We start from the raw sequence: 19,466 nt of genomic DNA, 5'->3' as shown, positions 1-19,466 counted from the left end.
ATAGGCAAGGGCGCGAAAAGAGCTGGAACCTGGATGATGTAAAACTGGTTATGGATCTCTCGAGCCGAAACAAATGCAAACCAAACTATAATTTTTGTTTGCTTGGTAGCTCCCGATGTAGTTTATGGAAAGTAGAAATAAAGAGCAATGAAACACAAGTATGTAATTAGTGTTTGGACATTGGATGGATTTTATTTCTTTGGATTAGAGCTTACCAAGGTGTGGACTGTCGAAAGGTTAGGAAAATACAAGACAGAACCCATCGGATATTGCTTTTACAATATGGCCGTAATAATCGATAAAACTCTTAAATTCGCTTATTTTCTCTAGGCGGTTTTACATAGTAACTAACAGAGCCAATATGGGATTTCTAACTTAATTTTCGGGATACAAGTAAATAGGGTTTACGTTTGAACGTAAACATTCCGCCCGCCTTGCAGTATTACTGGAAATTCAATAAGGGCAATATATCTCAAATTTAATCAAATTCAAGGAAAGTAATTCAAGCATACGGTTCTTTTAAGGTTATATATATTCAATTCTAATGATAATTCTATAGTATTTGTTACTATTTTTTCTAATGTTAAAATTCAAAATATTTTTGCTATATAGAGTAATTATATTATAACATAACAGCAAGTATTGCTAATTAAATAGAAAATGTTCCGTAAATCACCATGCCAAAAGCAGTATTTTGGGCCGTAGGAAGACCAACTCTTGCAAAAAGACCCTCTCGCATGATTCGAGAAAGTATGTCGACTCCTAGGACTATATCTATAGCCGAAGACTTGTAGAATGTTTTATCGGCCAAAACTAAATTATGGAAGTGCGACTTTATGCTCACCGGGTACGATTCTTTCGGAGTCATCGTACTTATACGTCGATGAACCCTTAAGGTGGTCTCTATCTTGAAATTTTCCTCAATACGGGACCACAAAGTGATGGGGCAAATGGTCTCATTATCCAGTTCTAACGTTGTAAGTTGCAGCTTGTCCACGAACGGCTTGGAGATGGAACTCATTCTGGATGCAGAGTCCAGTAGACATCTGGCATAATGCTTCCCATCCTTTGCGTTTATTATAACCGAGGCTGTTGGCAGTAAGGTGGCAGCATTCTGTTGGAGTATTGCAGTGAGCGAAGTCGACGATTCTTTAGCTGCTTCATTGGGCCTGAGTGGCGTGGGAATATTTTTTGAGGCTGAAGCTGTTTCGGACTTCTTATTAGGCTTACTTCGAGCTTGAGACTTTGTTGATCTAGAAAATGTCTTCTTCTTTAACCTGGGGTGCATATGTAGCAGTGAATGATGGCGTTGATGGCAATATCTGCAGCCCGTTTTGGTGAAGCAAGAACCTTGAGAATGTGTGTGTGCCAGACAATTTAGACAGTATCCGTATTTTTTGACCACATCCATTCGCTGATTTGTGTTCATTTGGAGGAATAAACGGCATGTTTTGAGGGAATGTATTTTCCTGCACAGCCTGCATACAAAGGAGGAATGACCCGGCTTCTTTTTCTCATGGTGGTGGGAATTCATTATACTGCAAAAGAAATTGATTAATGTTTGGAAGATTCTAAATATTGTGTAAAATCAAGAAAACTCTAAAAGGTGAAAAATAGAATATCTTGGAATCTAGGAGTTTTCGCCAAAGAGTACTACTAGTTTGGTTATTGCTCGGGTTATTAGGCCTTTCTGAGTGAGTATGTCAGCGACTCTGACCCGATTATCGCTACCATGATAAACTTTGGTAATTCTTCCTAGTCGCCAACAGTTAGGAGGTAGATTTTCATCTCTAATCACAACCAGAGCATCTACTTTCAAGTTGTCGCTAGATTTCTGCCACTTGTAGCGCTTCTGCAACTCCTTTAAGTACTCATCTTTCCATCTAGAACAAAAATGTTGATGAATCGCCTTTAGACGTTCCCACCGATTTTGGATTGAAATAGGAGCTTGCGAATACTCTGGGTCTAATGGTACTAATATGGGGGTACCCATCAAAAAGTGGCCTGGAGTTAGGGCTGTTAGGTCAGATGGACTTGCGGACGTGGGAGACAGCGGTCTGGAATTAAGACATGCCTCTATCCTAGACAACAAAGTTTGAAGTTCTTCAAACGTGTACTTGGAACAACCTGCTGACTTTTTGAAGTGCTGCTTGAAGCTTTTGACACCAGCTTCCCATAACCCGCCCATGTGTGGGGCTCCAGGCGGAATAAAATGCCATATAAGATTTTGATAGGAATAGCTAGAGGTGATAGCTTGATGAGATGTTTGGATAAATTCTTTGGCTAGGATTCGGGACGCCCCAACAAAAGTAGTTCCATTGTCCGAATGTAGGTGTAAAGGACAACCACGGCGGGAAACAAACCTACTGAATGCTGCGAGGAATGCAGGGGTGGACAAGTCTGAGGTAGCTTCGAGGTGTATCGCCTTTGTCGAAAAACAGACGAAGACACAGACGTATCCCTTGGTGATGCGGCAACAGCGGCCTGCATAGCTTTTGACGTCGAATGGTCCAGCAAAATCCAATCCCGTGTGAGTAAAGGGACGAGAAAATTCTACCCTTTCTGGGGGTAAGGCCGCCATCAACTGCGTTTGACATCGCTTCTTATACAGCACACAAGGCTTGCAGTGGTAAATCGTAGTTTTTATGAGATTTTGTACCTTTGGGATCCAGTAATGGGTTCGAACCAGTCGTAAAATAAGTTGGTTTCCTCCATGCAGAGTAATCTCGTGGATAAATTTTATCAATAGCCTAGCGTATTGACAGCCATACGGAACGATGGCAGGATGTTTTTCATTATAAGTCAATGAAAGCGATGATTCCAATCTACCACATATTCTCATTACGCCTTCATGATCTATAAATGGGTTTAAACTGAGCAATGGACTGGATGAGGATATGGATTTCTTTGCACTAAGTGCTAGATATTCATTGGGATAAACGGCCTTCTGAGAAATGGATATCAGTTGTTTGCGTACGAATAAAATCTCTTCTGTGGTAATATTTATGGAATCTTGGGTATAATCATTGCGGTGCTTCGGATGAGTGCGATGGAAAAAGCGGTATATATAGGCAACGACTCGCAACGCCTTTGAAAATGAAGAGAATCGATCAAGTATATCTGTGAAATCCGTGAAGTACGCGAAATGGACTTTAAGGGACTTTTTCTCCATAGTGGTCTCTTCCACAGGATCTAGCTTGGATTTCGGCCAATTACTCGTTGGTTCCGTAAGCCATTGTGGACCATTCCACCAGAGATGGTTGTCTACCAAATCTTGGGGATGGACACCCCTACTTGCAATATCTGCAGGATTGTGCTCAGAATCAATGTGGAACCAGTGCGTTGGATCAACCACTTGTATAATTTTAGATACTCTGTTTGCCACAAATGTATTCCAGTAGCAAGGTGCCTTGGACAACCATGATAATACGATGGTGGAATCGGTCCAACAAAATAGCGAATAATCAGCAATGTCAAAATTTGGAAGTACTGTATCAATTAATTCAGACAAAAGTGTAGCCCCACATAATTCCAACCTGGGTATAGACAATGTTTTAAGCGGTGCAACTTTTGTCTTGGAAGTTATTAAATGTGAATGTATGGAACCATGACGAACAATCCGGATATATATTGCCGCTGCATAAGCCTTTTGTGAGGCGTCGCAAAATCCGTGGATTTGGACTTCGCTATCTGGAGTAAAATGTATCCATCTCGGAATTTGGATATTATTAATATGAGGATAATGGTGCTGAAACGATTGCCAAAGTTCTCTGGATTCTGGCGTAATTTCATTGTCCCACTCGGTGCGGTCCATCCAAATCCTTTGCATAATTACTTTTGCCACTATTACAATCGGCGCCAGCCACCCGGCTGGGTCAAAAAGTCTCGATATATGTGAAAGAACTTCACGTTTGGTAAATTGGCAATTGTTGGGGAATTGGACTATAGAAAAATAGAATGCATCAGCAAGTGCATTCCATCGGATTCCTAAGGTCTTGGCGGAACTGTGATCATCGAAATCCAAAAAATCGGTGTATAAACGGTGATCCGCCGGAAGACCCGCTAGGATTTGTTTGGAATTCGACGTCCACTTTCTCATACAAAATCCCGCGGATGCCAACGCTTTAATCAATTGGTCTCTTGCCTCTACCGCCATTTGAATCGTATGAGACCCAACTATAGCGTCATCTACATACATACAAGATCGCAAGATAGCACTTGCCAAAGGGTAGATATCCTGGACATCCTCTGCCAGTTGAATCATAGTGCGAATCGCCAAATAGGGTGCACAATTTACTCCAAATGTGACAGTTTGGAGTTCGAAATCTTGGATTGGTTCGTCAGGAGATTTGCGATATAATATGCGCTGGTAAGGAGTATGGGATGGATCCACAAGGATCTGCCTATACATTTTTTGTATATCTCCATTAAATACATATCGATAGAATCTCCACTTCAGGACCAAAATCGTCAAATCATTCTGCAATGTAGGGCCGATATGAAGCATATCGTTTAAACTACGCCCGTTTGAGGAAGAAGCCGACGCATTAAAGACTACACGGACCCTTGTAGTTGTGCTCTCGGGCTTGATTACCGCATGATGGGGTAGATAATATTGGCTGGAGGAAGCAAGTGTATTTGGGGACTCTATTGGAATCATATGTCCCAAAGTAAGATACTCCTGAAGAGTCTGATCATATTCCCTCTTGAATAGAGGATTTTTTAACAGCCGGCTTTCAGTCCGAAAATACTGTGCCATCGAGCTTGTCCTGGATTGACCCAAACTCAAGCTTTTCGGATATTCCTCCTTGAACGGAAGGGAAACTATGTACCTCCCTTCACTATTCCTTCTCGTCGTACTCCTGTATAATTGCTCACAGAACGTGTCCGACACAGACGAGTAACGTTTCCGAGGGACATTCTCCACCTCCCAAAACCTTGAAATCTCCTTGTCTAAAGAGATTTCACAAAAATAAGATACAAGAGTAGAGCGGGGTGGGGAAGAATTATTCGGAGTAGGGCCGGTAAGGATCCAGCCAAACACGGTCTCCTGAGCCATCAGGGATCCGCAGAGTCTACAACCCGATAACATTATTGAGGGAAATACATCTGCCCCCAACAACATGTCGATTCTGGAGCTTTGGAAAAAATCGGGATCGGCAAGTTCAAGACCTGGCAAATCTGGAATGGATTCATAATCTATGGTCCTAGCGGGTAGTTCATTGGACAGGTGCGGAACAACCAAAACAGAAATATTCAACCCAAACGCTGGGTCCAAGTTCGACTGTAGGAAAAGATCGCATTCTTTTCGTACATCAGCAGATATGGTGTTGTTCAAGCCAGAAATCGTTGCGGAAGTACGCCGGAAAGGTAGTCTAAGCGTATTGTACAGCCGGTCAGAAATAAAGGACCCCTCGGACCCGGAATCAATAAGGGCTCTGGCTCGGTAGGGCACCCCGAAGTGCATAAGTCTCACAATGGCGGTACCTAGCAATATACCCTTCGACCTGGAGGCAAAACAACTTTGTATAACACCATGAGCCGAATCAGTGGACTGTACTGGAGAAGACTGAGGGGATGATTGACCAACTCCAGAGAAAGAAGGAGAGGAAGGAGAAGAAGGCACGTTATACAATGACTGACCCCCAGGATTGGAATCCTTATGGAGCATAGTATTGTGGCGTTTTCCGCATATAAAGCAGGAGTGTTTGCTTTTGCAAGTTCTCACAGCGTGAGCGCCCGAAAAGCAGTTCAAGCACAAGTTGCTTGCTTTGATCTCGGCCAGTCTATGACCATGATCCATACTTATAAATCGAGGGCATTTCCTGATGACATGAAACTCCTTGGGGCAGAGTCGACATGGAGTCTTACTAACGTTAGCCTGAAATGTATTCACTTTCCCCGAGGCCGGTTTGGGATTCGCAAAGTTTCTCTGCTTGGACTGATGGTGCTTCTGATCACCTCCATTCTTTACTTCGGCAACGGATTCCAAAGTGCGGTATCTATTGGTGAGGAAGGTATCCAGATCGCACCATAGCGGGATGGTCGTCTTGTCACCAAGGGTCTGCTCCCAGAGTGTCAAGGTAGACTCCGGTAAACAATTGGAACATAGGAAGACAAATATAGGGTTCCAACTATCGATATCAACCTTATAAAGCTTGAGAGTGGATATGCATGAATTTATCTCTCGCTGCAAATTCTTCAAAGAATTTGCAGTCTCGGAATGGATAGTCTGAAGGTTGAATAGAGATTTCAATTGTCCATTTATCAAAATACGCCTGTTCTCGAAGCGAGCGCACAAATTCTTCCATGCCGAAGAGAAACCATCATTGGTTAGGGGGCTCTTTGACACGATTTCGTGAGCCTCGCCCTTAGTCTTCTGTCTCAAGTGCGACAGTTTCTCAATTGGACATAATTTCGAATTCCTAACGCAAAGAGCGGTGAACATGTCCCGGAATGTGGGCCATGCCTTGTATTCCCCACTGAATGTCGGCAATTCAAGAGGGGGAAGGTTAACACCGGAACTGGAATTAGGACTTGATGCCATCGGAGGGGGGGTAATATCCCGGATACATTGGGTGAGCCTAGACACACAGCGACAATAGGTAGAGTAAGATGTTTTATACTTCTCCTTTACCGTTTCAATATCGCTTACCTCATCCTCCCCCTTATCGTCCAATTCCTCCTCATTAGCAAGATCAGCTAAGCATTGATCGTACGCATGTTTCAAGTTGTCCCATGTAGACCTGATCTCATGTTTATGCGTGTCCAAGAGGCAAACGGATTCCACTGGCAGTTCGTTGCTGTTCAGTGCAGCCTCGAACTCAACCAAGCTATCAGCCAATCTTATAAATCGGTCCAGGGACATAATCGAAAACAGACGAACACAGTCGAATATCAATCAGGTGCAAAAACAGCACTCAAATCTGCGAAGCACTAAGGCCAAAATAGTCGAAAAATCTCCAAGATAAGAGATACAAAGATATGTGTGTCATATACAAATTAGAAAAAGAATTAAGGCACAAGAATCCGTCCCACTATTAAGATAAAAAAGGTCTAATGTTCACAAATTCCTCCTAAGGGAATTTTAGATTAGTAGCACAGCAATGGCAGGCCAGAAAAAAAACAACAAGTATGTTACAGCCTGACCTCATCCGACTTAGAGATTCTGTCTGAAGACAGTGGCAACCTTTTGTATCCGCTTCAAACCTTTCCAAATATCTCACGGGTGCGACTTTGCATATATTTATAATAGCCTTGTGTGTCCCTGTGCTATATCATACCAAAAACCATATGATCGGTGGAACGACAACAATAGGTCAACGAACTTGGAATGAACAACGAGCCTGGAATATCTGGAATAGTTGTTTTTTCTTCTCTCTGTTCTGATTATCACGTTTTACAGATTATCCATACTCAACTCACTTATCAAATGTGTTTTTGTTATGCATGCGAGACGAAAGCCTGTTCTTTGTATGCCGTTCACATACGATCCACAGGGAGAGCGAAATGACTCCCAGTGGATATGAAAAAGGAGAGTGCAATAAAATACTCAAGAGAACGAGAGTACAAAACCCACAACGCTATGTGGGTGAATGTGAGTAAGAGATGGCCAGTGATGAGGAGAGCTTGCAAGGTGGATTACAAAGCAAAGCGCTCTCAAGAGATTGGGAATGTCAGCGAAAACGACAAACACGCGCCAAAAATAAAAAGAAACAGAGACCAGAACCAAGTTTGAGTCAAACAAGTTCTTCCAACATGTATGAGAAAGCGGTGGATGCAAAGCAAAAAAATGAATACAACACGCTCCTGAATTATTTAGGTTGACCACGTTTTTGGAATGCGTGTGAACACTGGAGCTCAAAAATGAGTTCAAATAAACCTTTCACAATAAAATCACTGAATTTTCTATTTCTTTTTCCTTTTTCTTTCTTTAAATCTTAAGTTTTCTTCCGAAATGGATGATAAGTGCTTACTTACTGAACGTACATCTGTCAACTTAAGATTTTCTCCAAATTCAAGGCTGGAGTATTACTTAACGACTTCTTATTTTCCAAAAATCGATTAGAAATGAAGAATAATCCTTCTGGTCCCAAAATACTCCGCAGGCTTCACTTTTGAGCAGGACAGTCCCAAATAAAATGCAGTGTCAAAGTTTAAGCTTTTCGCACAAACGCTCCTTGATCAAACACATTAATTCTTCATATTTCTTAACTTGCTTGTCTACATAAAACACGTGAATAGAATTTCTATACCGCAAACATCGGAATGGTGTGCTTTACGTGTGTAATCACATGAAATGCCACGGAATACTAGATAGCACTAAACATATGAAATACGAACGTACCTTTAAGAGATGATAGTTGTTGTGGAGCTGAAATCTCAGAGAGTATCGCAACCAATCTGGCTCGAATTGGACCAAATGTAGAAATGGAACGCAGCTTAATGACTACAGGGGATAGGCAAGGGCGCGAAAAGAGCTGGAACCTGGATGATGTAAAACTGGTTATGGATCTCTCGAGCCGAAACAAATGCAAACCAAACTATAATTTTTGTTTGCTTGGTAGCTCCCGATGTAGTTTATGGAAAGTAGAAATAAAGAGCAATGAAACACAAGTATGTAATTAGTGTTTGGACATTGGATGGATTTTATTTCTTTGGATTAGAGCTTACCAAGGTGTGGACTGTCGAAAGGTTAGGAAAATACAAGACAGAACCCATCGGATATTGCTTTTACAATATGGCCGTAATAATCGATAAAACTCTTAAATTCGCTTATTTTCTCTAGGCGGTTTTACATAGTAACTAACAGAGCCAATATGGGATTTCTAACTTAATTTTCGGGATACAAGTAAATAGGGTTTACGTTTGAACGTAAACAGGCAGCTATATCCAAATCTGAACCGATCTAAGCCAAATCAAAGAAGGATGTTGAAGGGCCTAAGACAACTCACTGTCTCGAATTTCAGCAATATCGCATAATAAATGTGGCTTTTATGAGCCCAAGACCCTTAATCGGAGGATCGGTCTATATGGCAGCTATATCCCAATCTAAACCGATCTGGGCCAAATTGAACAAGGATATCGAGGGACCTAGCACAACTCACGTTCCTAAATTTCAGCGAAATCGGATAATAAATGTGGCTTTTATGGGTCTAAGACCCTAAATCGGTGGATCGGTCTATATGAGGCTATATCAAGACATAGTCCGATATAGCCCATCTTCTAACTTATGGACAAATAAGTTTCAGCTCAATATCTCTATTTTTAAAGACTGTAGCGTGATTTCAACAGACAGACGGACGGACCGACGGACGAGGCTAGATCGTCTTAGATTTTTACGCTGTTCCCCACCCCCCCAAAAAAGCCCCAAGAGGACACTTTTACCGCTTTGGGCTTATGGACAAATAAAGAATCTGTCCAAAGTTTCAGCTCAATATCTCTATTTTTAAAGACTGTAGCGTGAATTCAACAGACAGACGGACGGACCGACAGATGTGGCTAGATCGTCTTAGATTTATACGCTCTTCCCCACCCCCAAAAAAAGGCCCCAAGAGGACACTTTCACCGCTTTGGGCAATATGGGTATCAAATGAAAGGTATTTAAGAGTAGAGTACGAAATTGGCATTAAAATGTTATCCCAAGTGTCCGGGGTCCCCCATCTCTAAAAACACCGCCCAACAGGACACTTTTACCGTTTTAGAGCAATATGGGTATCAACTGAAAGGTATTTAAGGGTAGAATACAAGTCTGACACAAAAATTTATTTTTTGATGTCTGAGGGCCCTCCCCACCCTGCAAAACCCCCACAGGACAATATGAATATCAAATGTAAGCTATCTAAAGATAGAGTCCAATGATGACATAAAAATTTATTCATTAATTCACTTTATCAAAACCCTTTATCCGAATATATTTACCAATTGGGACAATATGGGTACCAAACGAACGATATTTGAAAGGTGTTTACGGGGCCTCCCCAACCCCAAAAACCCTGAAAACGAGCATAAATGTCCAACGTCACAAAATGGGTATCGAATGAAAGGTCTTTGGGAGTTGACTACGAATTTGGTATGCACAATTAAGTCTGGGACCGGCCCACCTACTTAATACCCTTCATTAGGACGTATAGTTCGATCGGGGTAATATGTCAATTAAAAGAAAGGTCTATGACAATATATTTCGAATCTAATGTTGGTATAAGGATTCAAGTATCAGGGTCACACGTTCCGCAGGACAGTAGATCACGACAATAAAACACTCAAATAAATTCTCATTTGGTTCTAAGCTTTGGGGAGACCGACCCTCTAGAAGAGGGTAAATGCAACGCCAACCTGTCATGTAGGATGGCCGAGAATATATTGTACTCAAATGAAAGGACGTTTCAGAGGGCAATCCTCCTCCCCCTATCCCACCCAAAAATAAAAGGGAAATAAAAATAATATATGAATAATATGAAATAATATATGAAGGCCGATCAGGATAGAATAGGACAGAAATAAAAGGTCTTTGGTAAAAGAGTTCACTTTTTACTCTCAAATTGGGATGGACACAGGAGGTCCTGCGGATCCTTAAGAATGTGGTATCCTAAATATGATTTTGAATATAGATAACCAATACATCTTAAATCTGAATTAAATCTGAACGAGACCCATAGCCCTGAGTATATTGATAGCCTCCTTCAAAATACTTGACATTATGGGGCTGAAATAGAATCGTGCTCTTGAACGATGCTGATATTACTTCAGGCTCCGCCTTCAAACTCCCTTCAAACTGGTCATGATTGCCTACTATGGCTATAAATATTGGATATTTGATAGTAGAAATCGAATTTGATATCCAAGTCTGAGGCCAAATGTTTGGGGGTCGTGCCAACCCATAAACTCCCCCTAAACCAATGGCAGTTGGGGCTCAAATAAAAGAAATTTGAGAGTAGAGCACGATGCTGATATTTTTTCAGGGCTAAGTACTGGATAATGTTGTCAACATTTGTGAGATAGTATGCCATGAAAAACTTCTCTCCAAAGAGGTGTCGCACTACGCCACGGCGGTAAGACTCGGCCATAAAAAGGACGCCCTTTATCATTGAGCTTAAAACTTGAATCCGACTGCAATCATTGATATGTGAGAAGTTTGCCCCTTTTCCATAGTGGAATAGTCATGGGCAAAATTTGTTGTTTGTGTGTAAGCACGTGGGTGGCCGCCCCACCATGCATACCCCTCAAACTCGACATATTTGTGGATTATGGCAAAAAAGGGATCAAATCTGTAGCTGTTTCGTGGCCAAGTGTTTCAGGGACGCCTCACCTCATAAACCCTCCCTAAACCACACATATACCTCAGCACCCCCAAACAGGACTTATTTCCTGACGTGACCGTATAGGGCTCAGATAAAATAAGAAAGTGAAAGACGGAGCAGCCTAGCGGGCCCTGTCCAGCTAGTCTTATATAAACTTGAATGTGATGTAAGGATCTTGGTTACCAAACTACTTTTAATCCCAAACTGAATATGGAATTTAGATACCCACCACCATACATATCCAGACATTCCGTTTGTAACACCTCGAAATATTTGTCTGTGAAAATCACAATGGTTTTCGAGCATTTAAAGCCAAATGCTTAAATTTTGCACAGATATTTCTTATGGATGTAGTTGTTTGGAATAGCAAATGGGCCATATCGGTTCGGCTTCTGATATAGCTCCCATATAAAGTGCTCCTTCAACCAGTTGAGCCCCTAAAAGCCGAAATTTTTTAATGATTAGAATTGAATATGTAATGTTCTTTGACGACTATGGTTATATGGACTATAGTTTAAATCGACTTGTAGCTTGATATAGCTCTCATATAAGTCCATCTCCCGATTTCTCACCATGAGCCCCTGGATGCCATATTTTTTGTCCGACTTCCAACAACTGTTTCGAATACGGTCTAAATCGGTCTATAGCCTAATCGGCTCCTGGAAACTTTAATGTTTGATTGGTTTTGCAGAAATTTGTAAAGTAAAGAGTAAAAGTATGCCCTCCTACTATTGTACAATTATTTTGTATAAATTTTTGGTAGAATCAATAGTGGCAGACTCCCAAGATTAGCCCCCCCAACTTAGCACGTTTTAACTTGTTTTTACTTTGCTCTTTAAAAATCCTCCCCATCTTAATGATTTTTTTAATATATTTTTTTACATATTCACAACTTGTTGAAAGGGATATTTCAAAGCATTATATGCATATGGTCGAGTGGGAGTCAAATATTGTTTTTTTTTTTCTAAATGTCAATTCCATTAGACAACAAAATTTCATAAAGAAAACTCATGAAACATGATAACTTTTGTGTAATTTTCAGATAAAGACCACAATGTATGTCACAAACAAGAGTTTCAAATGAGTGAACAACATCCCCCTATGGAGTACTGTTCTGTTGCTATTACATAAAAGTCTGCACACAAATCATCAAACACTGTGTGTGGGAAAAGATTATGGAAACAAAAACTCCAAAAGCAGTTTGATCCTGGATGGTAAGACATATCACGTTTACAATGCTGCTATTTTACCTTAAAACAAGTAAAAGCGTGCTAAGTTCAGCCGGGCCGAACTTTGGATACCCACCACCTCGGGTATGTATGTAAACCACCTTTCATCAAAATCCGGTGAAAATTGCATACCTTATGTCCCATAGCAGCAATATCGAAATATGATCCGATTTGGACTAATACTAATAAGTACAAGTCATTGTTCAATTGTGCATTACAAAATATTTTTCTTTTTAGTAGCTATGTCTAGTAATAAACTGATCTGATCCATATACCGATTGTCGAAAAGTCTAGCATAAGACACTGCGTCAAAATTCAGTGAAATCGGATTATAATTTCGCCTTTTATGAGGCCAGGGCATTGAATCGAGATATCGGTCTATATTACAGCTATATCTGAATATGAACCGATTTGGGCCAAGCTGCAGAAAAATGTCGAAGAGCCAAACACAACTCACTGTTCCAAATTTCGACGAAATCGGACCATAAATGCGAACTTTATGGCCCCAAATCCTTAAATCGAGAGATCGTTCTATATGGCAGCTATATCCAAATCTGAACCGATCTGGGCCAAATTGAAGAACAATGTCGATGGCCCTTACACAACACACTGGCAAAAGCGGACAACAAATTCGCCTTTTATGGGCCCAAAACCTTAAATCGAGAAATCGGTCCACATGGTAGCTATATCCGATCCGGGCCAATTTGAAGAAAGATGACGAAGGGCCTAACACAACTAACTGTCCCAAATTTCAGCAAAATCGGATAATAAATATGGCTTTTATGTCCCCAGATCCTTAAATCGAGAGATCAGTCTATATGACAGTTATATCCAAATCTAGACCGATCTGAGCCAAATTGAAGAAGAATGTTGAAGAGCCTAACACAACTCACTTTCCCAAATTTCGACGACATCGGACAATAAATGCGCTTTTTATGGGCCCAAAACCATAAATCGAGAGATCGGTCTATATGACAGCTATATCCAAATCTGGACCGATCTGGGCTAAATTAAAGAGGAATATTGAAGGGCTTAACACGACTCACTGTCAAAAATTTCAACAATATCGGATAATAAGGGTGGCTTTTATGGGTCTAAGACCCTATATCGGCTGATCAGTCTATATGGCCTAACAACTCACTATCCGAAATTTCAGCAAAATCGGATAATAAATGTGGCCTTTATGGGCCTAAGATCCTAAATCGGTGGTTCGGTCACTATATCAAGATATAGTCCGATATAGGCCATCTTCGAACTTAACCTTCTCACGGACAAAGAAAGAATCTGTGTAAAGTTTCAACTCAATATATCTATTTTTAAAGACTGTAGCGTGATTTCAACAGACGGACGGACATGGCTAGATCATTTTAGATCTTTTCGCATTACAGGGTCGGAAATGAATATTTTGATGTGTTGCAAACGGAATGATAGGAGCTATATCAGGGTATGGACCGATTTGGACCACACTTCGCATAAATGTTGGAAATGATACCAAAATTCAGCCAAATCGGATAGGAATTGCGCCTTCTAAAAGCTCAAGAAGTTAAGACCCAATATCGGTTTATATGGCAGCTGTAACAGGATATGGACCGATTTGAACCATACTTAGCGCAGTTGTTGAACGTGATATCAAAACACTATGTGCAAAATTTTAGTCAAATCGGACGAGAATTGCGCCCTCTAGAGGCTCAAGAAGTCAAGACCCAAGATCGGTTTATATGGCCGCTATATTAAAACAAGAAACGATTTGGCCCATTTACAATCCTAACCGACCTACACCAATAAGAAGTATTTGTGTAAAATTTCAAGCGGCTAGCTCTACTTTTTCAAAAGTAAGCGTGCTTTCGACAATCAGACGGACGGACAGACGAACGGACGGACATGGCTATATCGACTTAAAATGTCACGACGATCAAGAAAATATGTACTCTATGGGGCCTTAGACGCATATTTCGAGGTGTTACAAACAGAATGACGAAATTAGTAGACCCCCATCCTATGGTGGAGGGTATAAAGATTATAATAAACATTAAAAAAAACAAAGCACTTTATAATATCCAACACCTCTGTGTGTTTAAGACAATAGTACAACAAAAGGAATGTCATCCTTAATTACAAGAATACGTGGATAGACAGACAGACGGTGATAGCTTAATCGAATCAGAAAGTGATTCCAAGTCGATAGGTTTAATTAACAAAATGTCTATCATCTATCTTCTCCTTCTTAGGTTTGCACATACATGCGCAAAGTTCTAATACCCTATACCACAGTAGTGCTATAACAAGTAAAAGCTTGCCAATTGGGAACCCACCACCTAAAATTCTGCGGCTTTAAGGCCCTCAAAATGTTAAGATCAAGGACAACTTCATATGGGAACTATATCCAGATCTATACCGATAAGGCTCATTTGCAGTCCCCAACGATCTGCATCATTAAGAAGTTTTTGTGCAAAATTTCGAATAGACGAACGGCCAGGGCTAAATCTAAATCACCTTAGAATCTCAAGAATATATGTATATACCTTATGAGGTCGCAGATCAAAATTACGAGGTGTTAAAAACGGAATGACAATTGTGGTGGGTATAAAAATATGTCAGAGAATAACAGTTAATGATACACCCCAGTCAAATTACAAGTCAGGAAAATTGGCAGAAAAAAAAGACATAAAGGCACAAGATTAGAAGGAAATATGGACAGGTGAGCCAATTAAGGCCTCTACAGAACAAAATGACTAGGGGACATAATGCCTGAAAAATTTTGTTCATTTATTATTTCGTTGTCTTCACCTCGCATTTGTGGGGTAGTTCGAGCGTCACTTTCGTGAGTAACACAGTGGGGATGCCTATCAGAAATTCAAAGTCTTGCTTACTCAGCTCCAGTATAAGCGACGTGTTTTGTTATAATATCCAACCACTGTGCCAAGTATAGTTCAAATCGGTCCATAACCTGATATAGCTGCCATATAAACCGATCTTGGGTCTTGACTTCTTGATCCTCTAAAGCACGCAATTCTTATCCCATTGGAATGAAATTTTGCACGATGTGTTTTGTTATGATATTGAACAACTTTATTAAGTATAGTTTAAATCGGATAATAACCTGATATAGCTGCCATATAAACCGATCGTGGGTCTTAATTTCTTAAGCCTCTAGAGGGCGCAATTCTTATCCGATTGGAATGAAATTCTGCACGACGTGTTTCGCTATGACTTCCAACCACTGTGCTAAGTTAGGTTCAAATCGGTCAATAACCTGATTTAGCTGTTATATAAACCGATCGTGGGTCTTAATTTTTCAAGCCTCTAGAGGGCGCAATTCCCATCCGATTTGGCTGAAATTTTGCATGACGTATTTTATGATGACTTTCAACAACTGTGCCAAATAAAGTTCAAATCGGTTAATAACCTGATATAGTTGCCATATAAACCGATCTTGGATCTTGACTTCTTGACCCATTAGATTTGGTCGAAATTTTGCATGAGGTATTTTGTTATGACTTCCAACAACTGTACCAAATATGGTTCAAATAGGTCCCTGATATGGCTGCGATATAAAACGATCTGGGATCTTGACTTCTTGAGCCTCTAGAGGTCGCAATTATTATCCGATTTGCCGGCTTCTCCCATAAACTTCAATATACGTGTCAAATATGGTCTGAATCGGTCTTCAGCCTGATAAAGCTTCCCTATAAACCGATCTCCCTATTTTACTTTTTGAGCCCCTAAAAGGCCCAATTCTTATTCGATTTCGCTGAAATTTTACACATAGACTTCTACTGTGGTCTCCAACATTCAGTTCAATTAGCACAGCAATTCTTTCTTGTATCCTTTGTTTGCCTTAAAAGAGATACCGGCGATCCATGGTGGAGAGTATACAAGATGCGACCCGGTCGAACTTAACACGCTTTCACTTGTTTTATTTTCTTTTAATAAATTCTGGCAAAAAAAAATCCAGAGAAAATCATTTTTTATAAATTTTTCCCTTTTTAAAACACTGTCCTTTAAACGTTTTTATGTGACCACAATGCTTCAGCTTACTTGAAGTGTTTCCAATGCTAAGGGAGACAATATTCATGACACTTAATCTTAATCTACATTGAATTCATTTGTTGAGGGTGTAGGATGTGCCTTTTTGCCACTCTCAAACACACACACACACATACTACTCTCTCTCCGTCTCTTCCTATCTCCTTATGGTGCTCTTAAATGGGGTAGTAATTCAAACTCCAGATTGCAACCCAACTTGCAAGTGGAGAGTTGTTATAACTTGTAGCATCACACACACACACACACATTTGCAAATACATACATGATTATTCTAATGTTCAGTAGTAAAATATATGCATGTGTATCATAGCAGTTATAGAGATAAGAAATATTAAATGTAACGAACTAATATTGCACCCTGTGCAGTGCACTGCAGTGCATGAGCAACAATTTCAACTTATCTCGGTGAATGTTTATGAGGAACGATATCCTAAATCTGCATATTTTAAGTCTAATTGGGCAACAATTTGAAATGAGCATTACAAAGAATGCATTACGACTTTACCAATTGTGTGCTGCATAAGTTAAAAGGGGCAACATGGTGCAACTAGAATGCGTGGCATATCTACTCAATTAAAACTAAGTTAGAGATGAGTGCAAAAGGTTTTACAAATAAAATTTGAGACATTTTGGGAGAAAAAATTGTCCTTACTTTGTTTATATAACATATAACAATATATGAGATGAATGTTGGCGACATGGATAGCATTAGCATCTGGTTATCTATGAAGCTGAATGCCTGATTTTGAACGGGGATGGTAAAAAAAATGATTGCCCATGGTTATTCTCTTGGCAATGTGGTGGATATTTGGCAGTATTTAAGGCAGAAGAAGAATTGGGAACGCTAATTTAGATTGTCGAAGCATAGAAGACATTGACCACAATGTCAACGGCATTACAACTGCACTAGTTGGGTCTTTTGAGGATAGTTGTCCTCTTTGAGAAAGGACATCAGCCCAAATTACCCTGGATGACCGCAATATTGGGAAAGAGGTCCGCTGATTTTATAACAGAGCACGTAATAAAAAAGCGAATGTTTATTGGGATGTGTATTACACGAAGCTCAAAGAATACAAGAAGACTATCAAAGCTGCAAAACTTGCCTCCTGGAAGCTTTTCTGCGAACAGGTCGATAGCGTTAAGGACGCCGCCGAGATGGAAAAGTTACTCTCATAAACCCATGTTCATGTCGTTAGTAGACGACATGGGAGTAAGAGCAGAGACAATGAAGGATCTGTTGAGGCTTTTGATGCAAAAAGCATTTTCCATATGATATGAAGGGACTCACGTAGGCAACGGAATTTTGAAATAATGAGGTTGATCGAAGGCTTATCATTACAGAATTTTTGGTAAAGGAAGCCTTGAGGAGCTTCATACCATTTAAGTCATCCGGACCTGATGGAATATTTCCGAAGTTACTACAGAAGAAGGCGAACTATCTGGCGCCATATGTTGCCTGCATTTTAACAGCGTGCCTAAGTCTTGCATATACTCCGAAAGCCTGGCTGGAGACAAGGGTGGTATTTATACTCAAACCCGGCAAAGCAAGTTATTCCACACCAAAGGTCTATAGACCTATAGGCCTCACGTTCATTCTACTCAAAACCATGGAACGTACAGTGGACAACATGATAAAGAGTAGGACATCCATCGAACAGCTGAAATTCAAACAGAATGCCTATGTCAAGGGAAGGTTGGTGGAGACTGCCCTGCACGAGGTTGTGCATAATGAGAAGAATCCTTCGATGTCAAGATGTACACATTGGCGGTGTGTGTAGACATTGAGGGAGCTTTTAACAATGTGCGGACCGAATCACTGATCCAATATTTAGACCAGTACAGGGTGGATCGGTTCCTTAGAGACTGGTTAAACCATACGCTAAGGAACAGGTGGATAAATTGTGTGTCCCATGACATAAATAGCACAGGGCACGTCACAGAGGGGTCATTTTATCGCTACTCCTGTGGGTGACCACCATAAATAACCTACTTCGCATGCTGACTGAGGAGGTATTTGAACCCATTTGCGACGCAGACGATGTTATTATATATCTGAGGACTAAGGATCCGAACCAGCTACGCAGAAGGGCCGAAAGGGTCTTGCATATGGCATATGACTGGGCTAGACCCAGAGGTCCCAATGTTAACCCAGAGAGGACTGAAATATGCCTGTTCACGAGGAAGACGAAGGTGGGTCAATTTAATCCACCACTTTTCCTCTATAAGACGATTTTGATATCTGACAAGGTAAAATACTTTGGTGTGATCTTGGACTGAATTGGAAGTATCACATTTAGGAGCGTACTGAGAAGGCTTACTGATGTTGGACACTATGTAGAAGGGCCGTAGGCTCGAAATGGGGCCTGAATCCAAGGATAGTCCACTGGCTCTACAGGAGCGTGATTAGACCAATACTTACTTACCCCTCAGTAGTTTGGTGGACAGCGATGAAGAAAATTTGCAACTCAAGAATAATACAACAGGTCAGAGATCATGTTGTCTTAGCATAGACGAAGCGATAACGACCACGCCCACGAGAGCACTATTCTAGATATCCAACCCATTGACATACAGATTAAGTGTGAGGCAGCCTTTGCGGCTATGAGACTTAAGGCGATGGGAGAATGTATAGAGGATAGGAGCTGGTCCCACCATAGCGGTATAATCGAGGCGACGATAGGAAACCTAGAAGGAGTTGAAGAGATTTCCCATTGGATGCTGAGACGACACTTGGGGTTGAGTGCGAGGCATTGCTGCCAGCGGCACAGTCTTGGATTGACGGAACTCTAATATTGCCATGTGGAAGATTATGTTACACGAATGAATGAAAGTTTGAGGAAAGAGTGGGCCTACATTGAGAAACCAGAGACTGAGATGTGTTTTAGACAGC

At 40.7% G+C, this 19,466-nt stretch overlaps 1 protein-coding gene across 4 annotated transcripts; it reads right to left on the bottom strand.

Moving 5' to 3' along the window:
- Positions 1–433: 433 nt before the first annotated feature.
- Positions 434–8,738, bottom strand: LOC131995934 (uncharacterized). 4 transcript variants are annotated; one of them, XM_059365256.1, is made up of 3 exons: positions 8,674–8,738; positions 7,981–8,487; positions 434–1,538 (listed from the first exon to the last, which is right to left on the bottom strand). In XM_059365256.1, exons 2-3 carry the CDS (start codon positions 7,989–7,991, stop codon positions 650–652), a joined length of 900 nt encoding a protein of 299 aa, XP_059221239.1. In that variant the 5' UTR covers positions 7,992–8,487; positions 8,674–8,738; the 3' UTR covers positions 434–649. The 4 variants fall into 4 exon arrangements, with proteins under 4 accessions (XP_059221239.1, XP_059221238.1, XP_059221240.1 ...); XM_059365255.1 differs by having other exon boundaries at positions 7,981–8,559; positions 8,674–8,692; XM_059365257.1 differs by having other exon boundaries at positions 7,990–8,559; positions 8,674–8,692.
- Between the last annotated feature and the right edge of the window lie 10,728 nt (positions 8,739–19,466).

The sequence above is a fragment of the Stomoxys calcitrans genome, chromosome 3, assembly GCF_963082655.1.
Source record: "Stomoxys calcitrans chromosome 3, idStoCalc2.1, whole genome shotgun sequence".
Taxonomy (NCBI): Eukaryota; Metazoa; Arthropoda; class Insecta; order Diptera; family Muscidae; genus Stomoxys; species Stomoxys calcitrans.
This window is presented reverse-complemented; position numbering and strand designations above follow the sequence as displayed.